The sequence below is a fragment of the Grampus griseus genome, assembly GCF_964374135.1.
Source record: "Grampus griseus genome assembly, chromosome: 15".
Classification (NCBI taxonomy): domain Eukaryota; kingdom Metazoa; phylum Chordata; class Mammalia; order Artiodactyla; family Delphinidae; genus Grampus; species Grampus griseus.
Genome location: NC_139009.1, coordinates 82,406,379 through 82,417,056, shown reverse-complemented (window position 1 = coordinate 82,417,056; position 10,678 = coordinate 82,406,379). Strand labels below are relative to the sequence as shown.

Genomic DNA, 10,678 nt, shown 5'->3' with positions numbered 1-10,678 from the left:
CTGGTCATTTAACACAATTTCCTAAGTCAAAGCTAGGGTTACAGTGGTGTGCTGGGTGACGTTCCCTCAGTTCTGTCTGTCTCTTTCTCTTTCTCCAGTTATATTAAAAAATAATTGACATACATCATTATATAGGTTTAAGGCATACAGCATGATGGTTTGATTTACATATATGGTTGAAATGTTTACAATAGGTTCAGCTACCTTCCATCTTTTCATATAGATGCAAGAAAGAAAGGAAAAAAAGAAAAAACAAATTTTCTCCTTGGATGAGAACTCTTAGGATTTGCTCTCTTAACAACTTTCCCATATATGGTACAGCAGCGTTAGCTATAGTCATCATGCTGCACCTTACATCCCTGGTACTTATTTATCGGTTCTCTTTTTAACCACAACCGCAGGTGGGCTTGGCCAGGCCTTGGAGCTAGGCTGGCACTCGGTGCGGGGAGAAGGGGGCACGGCGGGCTGAAGACACCTGCTGCAGGCGCGGGGCGGCAGCGGACGGCCAAGGAGCTGCGCGGGGCGGGCAGAGAACGCGCGGGACGAGGGCGCGTGGAGACGAGCGCGCACGGAGACGCGCGCGCGGGGCCGCCCGGGGCGAGGAGGGAGAGGGTTTGCGGAGACGCCGAACGAACTTGGAGGGGTCGCCGCCTTCCCGCCTGCGGCCCGGCTGCCTAAGCCAGGGGAGCTAGGAGGGCGTTCCCCGCGGGCCGGGGCTCGGCCGCGCCCACCGTGCCCGCCCCGCCCACGCCGCGTGGGAGACGCGGCCCCACCCCGCGCCCGCCCCCGGCGGTGGTCGCGCGGCCCGCCGCGCACCGCCCACCCACAGACGCGCGTGGCTCTCGGCGAACGCGGCGCTCGCGCTGCAGTCGCCGGGCCCGGGCAGCGAGCATCCTCCCTTCTCCGTTCTTCCCTTCGGCCCTAGTCGCCGCAGCCCCGCGGTGATGAGCCCCGAGCCAGTCCCGCCGCCGCCCCCCTGTCGTGGCTGCGACTGCGGGGAGCCGCTCGCCCAGCGGGTGGAGAAGGGCGACGAGGCCTTCCGCGCGGGCGAGTACGAGACGGCGGCCGAGCTCTTCCGCTCCGCGCTGGCCGGCTTGGCGCGGCCCGACCGCGGCCTATGCCTGCGGCTGGGGGACACGCTGGCCCGCGCCGGCCGCCTCCCCGAGGCCCTGGGCGCGTTTCGCGGCGCCGCGCGGCTCGGGGCGCTGCGGCCCGACGAGCTGGGGGAGCTGGCGAGCGGCCTGGCGTGCGTCCCGGGCCCGCGCGAGCGGCGGTCGCCGGTGGGGAAGCCGGGCCGCGCCCCCGGGGAGGCGCCGAGCGGGGAGCCGTCGGCCTCGGTGCCCGCGGCGCCTCGGGACCTGCTGGACTGCCCGCGCTGCCAGCGGCTGCTGCACAAGCCGGTGACGCTGCCGTGCGGGCTCACGGTGTGCAGGCGCTGCGCTGAGCCGGGGCCGGGCCGGCCGCCGGTGCGCCGCATCAACGTGGTGCTGAGCGGCCTGCTGGAGAAGTGCTTCCCGGCCGAGTGCCGGGCGCGCAGGCTGGCGGGCCAGGTGCAGATCCTGCAACGCCAGCAGCAGCCCGAGGCCGCTCTGCTCAGGTGCCACCAGGCCCTGGACCTCGGTAAGCGGGCGCGGGGGCTGGGCCACCTACACGCTCGCCTGTTGAGGGGCAGGGCCGGGACGGGAGAGGTGGGTTCGGCCGGCGGGGCTCTTGTGCTGTCTGGAGGCGGTGAGGCGAAGAGTAGGGGCCAGTTGCACCTGCGGGCTGTCTTTTCCGGGACCTCCGTGGCCTTCCTGAGCCGCCCTGTGAGGCCAGCACTGCTTTTCACCCTATCTCAGCCGTATAGGAGTGGGGGGAGGGCCAAGGGTTTTAATTCGTCTTGCAGGGAAATGCAAATAGCGAACACCCTCGTGTGTTACAAGAAGGTAGCACTCCCGGGCTATCACAAGAAGATAGCCTTGTGATTGGGGGATTTGCTGGTGCAAATGCTTTGGGGATCCAGGAAGGATGCTCTTACACTCCACTGTTTGGCCCTGACCTCCCTTCTCTCTCAAAGGCCGTTAGATGTCGTAATGGTGTGATTAGCTTTTTAGATGGTTATATACTAACTAGTAGTCTGGTTTATTTTATTTTATTTTTTAAACTAGAGTCTGTGACCAGCACCAGCCGCTTCCCGCCCAGCCACCACCTGTTAAGAATATATAATTTAAAGGAAGCCCAAACTCCGGTCCTGGTCCTTGCGTTTGACTCTGAATGAGTGTGCTCTATTGACAGTTGTTTGGGGTGGAGAATGTGTGGATGGAGGGTGATTTGTTTTCTGAATTCGCTGGTTTTGAAACAGGGTTGTGTGTGCATGACTTAAATCTGTAGTCAAGAAGACTTGGTTTAATGTTTTGTTACTAAGAGTCTTATTGTGTGCTCTAGTCATTATGCATTTTATTGTAAACTAGGGTTAAGGTTTTCTCTTTTAGAAGGCACACCTGTATCCAAATTGGGAGATTCTCTGCTGGAATCGGTCAGTTAAATTGCTTTATGTAGCAAATAATTGGTACCGTATTTGAAACCAACATATCCGTACTTTAACAGGCTGTGTATTTTTTAGTTTTCAATTATTTATGTATCAGTATATATGGTGCAGAGCCACACTATTCAGTAGAAATACTGTGTAAGCCACATATGTTACTTTACGTTTTCTGTTAACCCATTTAAAAAAGGTGAAAAGTAGCAGGTGAAATTCATTTTAAAAATATTTTTAACCCTATACCTTCAAAATGTTATTTCAACATATCTTTAATGTAAAAAAAATCCAGCTTTTACTTTCTCAGTAAATCTTCGAAATTCATTGTGTATTTTACATTTGCTACCCACCCCGATTTGGATACTAAATTTTCATCAGAATTACTTCCTCTATGTTTAGATTTCTTAAAATTTAGAGTTGAAAAAGTGGATTCTCATGTTGGTGTCATTCCAAATTAACTTAAAAGTTATCCTCTAACTGAAGAGTATCCGTTTTTAAAAATTCTACTAGTTAAAATAAAAAATAACTCAGTTCCTTTGTTGCCCTAGACCTCTCTCTTGTTTTCACTAGCCACATGTGTCCAACAGCTACTGTTGTAGACAGCACAAGTACAGAACCTTAAAAAACAGTTGCTGGAAATGTAACAGATCACAATACCAACTCTTGGAGAAGACTTAGAAAATGAGGACTATTGTATGCGGCTGATGGGTCTGCATAGTTATACCCCTGGTACGTTGTTTGGCAGTACCTGAACATGTTAGTTATGACCTTTGGCCAAGCAGCTTCAATGAGGTACAAGCATACGTGCACTGAAAAAATGTATACAGGGGTGTACAAGAGCGTATATACATCATTAGAGATAGCCCTAAAGTGGAACTCAAATGTCCAAAAGGAACAGAATGAATAAGTAAATATATTGTGATGTCTTTGTGGAATACTACATAGACAGAAAATAAGCCAACTTCAGTTACATGCTACAGTGTGGATGAATCACATGTTAATTGAAAGCCAGACTCAAAAGCATTTTTAATACATGATTATATTTATCTGTAAGTCCAAACAGGCAAAATTACCATGGCATGTTAGAAGCAAGTAAGGGCAGTGATTACCTTGGGGAAGAAAAAGGGGAATGTTATTGTGAGTAAGTATGGGAGGGACCTGAGTGGTAGTGGTAATGTTCTGTTCCCTGACCTAGACGATGGACGCACAGGTGTGTTCACTTTGTGACAATTCATTGTATTTTCCATTTGTATATTAGACCTCAATTTAAAAGTTTTAAAAACATGGATTATTGCAGTCAATTCATCATGAGAACTTTATTCAATATCCATTTTCCACTCAAAGATTGGAAAAGAAAGCCAAGTTTCCCTAGTTTAAAAATTTATAGAAAAAAGTTAACTTAGTAATGAATTAGCTCCCAAGAGAGGTTTTGTTATCGTAAAAAGGTTACAAATATTTGGATTTGGAAATGCCTGTGTTTAGACCCAGGCTGACCCTTAGTTATTTTGTGACCGTAGCCAAGGGTAGTAATCATTAATGCTGTCGCCCGAATGTTTGTATCTTTATACCCTCTCCAAACAAGTACGATTGCATTCCTCACCTGCTTGTGGTTGGGTAGAGCCATGTGACTAATTTTGGCCAATAAGTTGCGAGTGGAATTCAAAATAACTGTATGTTAAAACAGAAATAAGCATGTGAAAAGATAACTCAATAGATAACTGTCTATTAAAAAGAACCAAATGGGTATTCTAGACCTGGAAAATACAGTATCTGAAGTTGAGAATTAGACGGATTCGAAAACAGGCTGGACACATCCGAAATCAGGATGGGAACACTCAGGAACAAGCCAATAGACAATATCCAAGCTGAATCACAGAGGAAAAAAACAGAGCATAAGAGAAATGGGGAACACAGAGAAAAGTTCTAAAATCTGTGGAATACGAGCCCCCGAAGAGGAGAGAGGGAGAAGGGGCAAGTGAAATATTTGAAGGAAAAATGGCTGAGAATTTTCTAGATCTGATGGGAAACTTTAAGTCACTGAACCAAGAGGCTCAGTAAGCCCAACAGGATAAACACAAGCATTCACTTCACACAACAACCAAAACGTATCTAAGTATCTTACAGCCCAGTTACTGAAAATCAAACATAAAGAGACATTTAAAAGCACTTAGAGAAGGCAGGATATATTTCCTTGAAAGGAGCCAGAATAAGACTGATAGCTGACTTTTCAACAAAATTATTAAAACTAGAAGATAATGGAGTAACATCTTGAAAGTGATGAAAGAGGGGGAAAAAAACCTACCTGGCATTCTTTACCCCGATGAAAAATATCTGTCAGAAATGAAGGCAAAATTAAGATGCTTAAATGCAGGTAAATAATAGGAAGGACTTTTATTGCCATCACAGTTGCATGAAGTACTGAGCGGAATTCTTCAGGTTAAAGGAAAATGGTGCAGATGGTAGCATGGAACTAAAGGAAGGAATGAAGATCACTAGACAGAGTAAATACATGAAAAAATATAAGAGAATATTGATTATTTCAAACTCTTTCCCTCTCCTCGGGACTTCCTGTTCTCTGACACATAACAGTATTGAAATTAGGCCAATTAAGAACCCTAAAATGACCTCTAAGTGTTCAAGTGAAAGGAAGAGTCATGCATCTCACTTTAAATCAGAAGCTAGAAATATTTAAGCTTAATGAGGAAAGCATGTTGAAAGCTGAGACAGGGCAAAAGCTTGGCCTCTTGTGCCAAACACCTAGCCAAGCTGTGAATGCAAAGGAAGAGTTCTTGAAGGATATTAAAAGAGCTACTACAGTGAACACATGAATGATAAAGTGAAACAGCCTTATTGCTGATATGCAGAGCCTTATAGGGGTCTGGATAGAGCACACCAGCCTCAACATTGCCTAAAGCCAAAGCCTAATCGAGAGCAAGGCCCTAACTCTCTTTAATTCTATGAAGATTGAGAGGTAAGGAAGCTGCAGAAGAAAACTCTGAAGCTAGCAGAGTTTGGTTCATGAGGTTTAAGGAAAGAAGCTGTCTCCATAACATAAAAGTGCAAGGTGAAGTGTTGATGTAGAAGCTGCAGCAAGTTATCCAGAAGGTCTAGCCAAGATCATTAATGAAGATGCTACACCAAACAACAGATTTTCAATGTAGACGAAGTACCCTTCTATTAGAAGGAGGTGCCATTTAGGACTTTCATAGCTAGAGAGGAGAAGTCAATGCCTGTCTTCAAAGCTTTAAAGGACTGGCTGCCTCTCTTGTTAAGGGCTAATGCAGCTGGGGATTTTAAGTTGAATCCAGTGCTCCTTTACCATTCTGAAAATCCTAGGGCCCTTAAGAATTATGCTACATTTACTCTGCCTGTGGTCTATAAGTGAAACAACAAACTCTGGACGACAACACATCTGTTTACAACATGGTTTACTGAATATCTTAAGCCCACTGTGGGTACCTGCTGCTCAGAAAAAAGATTCCTTTCAAACTATTATTGCTCATTGACAATGCACCTGGTCACCCAAGAGCTCTGATGGAGATGTACAAAGAGATTAATGTTGTTTTCATGCCAGCTAACACAATACCCATTTTGCAGCCCAAGGATCAAGGAGTAATTTCAACTTTCAAGTCTTACTATTGAAGAAAAACATTTCGTAAGGCTATAGCTGCCAGATAAAGTGACTTCTCAGGTGGATCTGGGCAAAGGAAATTGAAAATCTTCTGGAAAGGACGCACGATTCTAGGTGCTGTTAAGAACATTCGTGATTCATGAGAAGAGGTACAAATGTCAACATTCACAGGAGTTTGGAAGAAGTTGACTCCAACCCTCATGGATGACTTTGAGGGGTTCAAGACTTCATGGAGGAAGTCACTGCAGATGTGGTGGAGACAGCAAGAGAACTAGAATTAGAAGTGGAACCAGAAGATGTGACTGAATTCCTGCCATCTCAGGATAAAACTAGTAGGTGAGTTGCTTCTTAAGGATGAGCAAAGAAGGTGATTTCTTGGGCTTCCCTGGTGGCGCAGTGGTTGAGAGTCCGCCTGCCGATGCAGGGGACACGGGTTCGTGCCCCGGTCTGGGAAGATCTCACATGCCGTGGAGCGGCTGGGCCCGTGAGCCATGGCCGCTGAGCCTGCGCGTCCAGAGCCTGTGCTCCGCAACGGGAGAGGCCACAACAGTGAGAGAGGCCCACGTACTGCAAAAAAAAAAAAAAAAAAAAGTGATTTCTTGATATGGAATCTACTGGTGAAGATGTTGTGAAGATTGTTGAAACGATAACAGAGGACTTAGACTATTATGTAAACTTAGTTTATGAAGCAGCAGCAGGGTTTGAAAAGATTGATGCCAGTTTTGAAAGACATTCTGCCGTGGGTAAAATGCTGTGAAACAGCAGTGCATGCTGTGAGAAATTGCTTATGAAAGGAGGAGTCAGTCACTGTGGCATATGCTTCATTGTTTCATTTTAAGAAATTGCCACAGACACCTCAACTTCCAGCAGCCACCACCCTCATCAGCCAGCAGCCATCAGCTTCAAGGCAAGACCCTCCACCAGCGAAAAGATGATGGCTTGCTTGAGGCTCAGTTGATGGTTAGCATGTTTTTTAACAGTAAAGTTTTTTGTTTTTTGTTTTTTTTTTGCGGGACGCGGGCCTCTCACTGCTGTGGCCTCTCCCATTGCGGAGCACAGGCTCTGGATGCGCAGGCTCAGCGGCCACGGCTCACGGGCCCAGTTGCTCCGCGGCACGTGGGATCTTCCCAGACCGGGGCATGAACCCGCGTCCCCTGCATCGGCAGGCGGACTCTCAACCACTGCGCCACCAGGGAAGCCCAACGGTAAAGTATTTTTAAATTAAGGTATACACATTGTTTTTTTTAGATATACTGCTATTGCACATTTGATAGACTATAATATAGTGTAAACAAAACTTTTATGTGCTCTGGAAACCAAAAAAATGTGTGACTTGCTTTATTGTGATGGTCTGGAACTGAACCCACAATCTCGCTCGTGTATGCCTGTATGTAAAACTACGGGATGTCATTGCAACAATGCTTAGAGGGAAATTTATTGCTTTAAATGTCTCTACTACAAAAGGAAAGTTGAAAATCAGTGATCTCCAGGCTTCTATTTCAAGATACTAGAGGAAGAAAAGCAAATCGAATCCCAAGGAAGTAGAAAGGAGGAAAGAAAGGTGAGCGCAAACGTCAGTTGTAAGAAAGGAAAAATACTGTCTGATATTTCTTATGAGCATTGGTACAAAAATCCTAAACAAATTATTAGCAAATTGAATCTAGTAATAAACTTAAAGAACAATACATCATGATCAAGTAGAATGTTACTTTGTTCATTGTAAATCAACCACGTGTACAGAATAAAGGAGAAAAATCGTATGTCTGTTAAAATCTCTCAGGAAACTAGGAATAAAAGGGAACATTCTTAATATGTTAAAGAATATCTGTAGAAACCATCCTAATTAAATATTGAATGTTTCCCCATTCACTAGGGTTGTTCACTGTCATCACTGCCACTCAACATTGTACTAAAGATTCTAGTGAGTGTAATGAGGAGAAAATAAAAGAGCATCAAAACTGGAAAAATAAAACAGTTATTATTTGTAGATCATGTGTGGGCGTACCTAGAGACTCCAGAATGATATTTGGACTATTATAAATTATAAGTGAATTATCAAGAGTGTTGAATATTGGGTCAATATAGAAAGACCAATGATAATTATAAATACTTAGTAAAGAACAAATAGAAAACAATTTGAAAACAACCCACTGAACAAAAAATTTCTTGGAATGAGTCCTGAAATATCTGAAGGATGTTCACAACCTCTACACTGAAAATACAAAACATTTCTGGGGGAAATTAAAGTGGACTTAAATAAATGGAAAGATTTTATTTTCATGACTTGCAAGTCTGGGTATCAATAAGATATCTGTACTCTACAGATGGAACTGTAGACTCAATGCAATTTCAAAGTCTCAGCCAATGGTTTTGGTGGAAATTGATGAATGACCAAGGCAGTGTTGAAGAAAAATAACAGAGCTGGAGAGTTTATAAAGTATCAAGATGTACCATGATGTTGCAGTGATTAAGAGTTGTATTGGCCCAAGGATAGACACACAGAAACTGACACTTGATTTACTACAAAGATGCCAGTGGAATTCACTGGGGAAAGAAGTATTTTAAATAGTCTGAGTCAGTTGCTTATTCATATGGAAAAAAATGAACCTGGACACTTACCTCATACATTGAAATTACAATTAGATTTCTAAAAGAAATCATAGGAGAATATGAACTTGGGACAGGCAATTTTTTCTTGAATAAGACACTAAAAGGATGATAAAAGAAAAAATAAATTTGATTTGATTAAAATGAAGAACTTTTTGTTCCTTAGAGACCCCCTAAAAGAGTGAAAAGGTGGTGTGTATATGTAATATGTGTCTTACTGAGAATGCAAGTCCAGAATATTGATAGAATGCCTATGGTTCAAAAACAAAGTCTGTCCAAAAAATAGGCAAAGACTTCAACAGATGCTTTACAAAAGTAGGTCTCAAAAGGGCAATAAACATATGAAAGGGTGCCCAACATAATTGGTGATCAAATGCAAATTGAAACTAAAATAAGATCTTACTACATACCCGCCAGAATGGTTAAAATGAAAGTTTAACCATTTACATGGTTAAACATTTACATAGTTTGGGCAAGTATTTGAAGGAATTGGAACTCTTATGTTGCTGGTGGAAATGTCACTTGGTAGAAGTTAAGTGTTTGGGAGTACCTACTAAAGCTAAGCATATATACAACCTCTGACACAGTGTTTCCACTTCTGAGTATATACCAATAGAAATGAATGTCATGTCCACCAGGAGACACATGCAAGAATGTGTCAGCTTTATTTATATGTGCCAGAAACATTTGAGAAACAGCCCTCCAGTAGAGTAAGTAAATCAATTCAGAGTATTTTGTGTAAAATGCACAAAATAATATTACACAAAAGTTTATTTTTTAAAAAGACCACTGAGACCTACAATAATATGGATGAATCTCACAGAATGATACTGAGTGAAAGATACAAGGGTCCATTCCATTTATATAACTCCATGTATAAGAAGTTCAAAAGTAGGCTAAAGTAATCTGTAGTGATAGACGTCAGACTGGTGGTGACCCTTTGGAGAGGTGTCCTAACTGGGAAAGTGCCCAAGGGAACCTTCGTAGATCCTGGAAATGACCGTGGTGGTGATTACATGGGTGTAACATATGTAAAGTTCAAGATGTACACTCAAGATTTATGGACTTGACTTTGTAAGTCCTACATTAGTTTGAACAAATAACCTATGAGGAGATTGCTATTCATTCCTTCTATTCATTGGGAACACTACCCAGTTGTCATTGCTTTGTGTCACTTCATTCAACCCTTTTAAAGTAGCACTTGTATAGGTCTCTACTTCTCTCCACTGCCCACTCACTGGACAGACTGTCCAGCAGTAACCCCAGCTCCCAGCACCACAGTGGCCCTGGGTGGCAATTGGAGGAGAACAGCCTTTGATCAGCCCTAAACACAAACTACAATCTCTCTTCTCTTCTCACAAAGCCTGTTCTCAGGCTGTCCTCTTCTGAATCTTTTGCCTGTACAGGGGTTAATTGGTAAACTCTCTGAAATTTTGTGTTAGTTTTTTTGGAGGAAACATTTTTCTTCCATTTACCTTCTCTACACAAAACATTTTAAATTGTTTCTCTTCTTCCATTCATTTTTGAGCGATTCCTCAATAAATTCTGAGTATTATTAAGCTTAAGGCTTGATGCTTAGAAAATGTGTTGAGATCTATTTTAAATGTTTTAATAGGTTAAATTATGAAGTGCTGGCTTCATAAATGGGTTGTCAAATGCTAGAAGCCAGCAAAAAAAATGGTTTGATTCATTCAACGTCTAGATGGGAAGTGAATTTTATTGCCCTCGGACTTCTGTAAAAGCAACCTTTAGAATCTGAGGAGTGGAGGCTTAAACGCATTAGAAAAAGATTAAAAATAAATGTAAATGAAATGTGTTTTTCACTCATCAATTGAGCTAACACAAAGTAAAAGCAACAAAATAGTGAAAAAACAGAAAAATTAGTGAAATAGGAAAAATTGAGCCGGTTAACAAGTGAGAAG

General features: G+C 43.5%; 1 protein-coding gene across 1 annotated transcript in view; it reads left to right on the top strand.

Annotated features, from left to right (window-relative positions):
* Nucleotides 1–944: 944 nt before the first annotated feature.
* Nucleotides 945–10,678, top strand: part of LONRF2 (LON peptidase N-terminal domain and ring finger 2) — a gene marked incomplete at both ends in the record, with an annotated part of 34,888 nt that continues 25,154 nt past the window's right edge. The window contains one exon of the mRNA XM_082672088.1: nucleotides 945–1,620. Coding sequence (XP_082528214.1) covers nucleotides 945–1,620 — 676 coding nt within the window. The remainder of the gene's footprint in view (nucleotides 1,621–10,678) is intronic.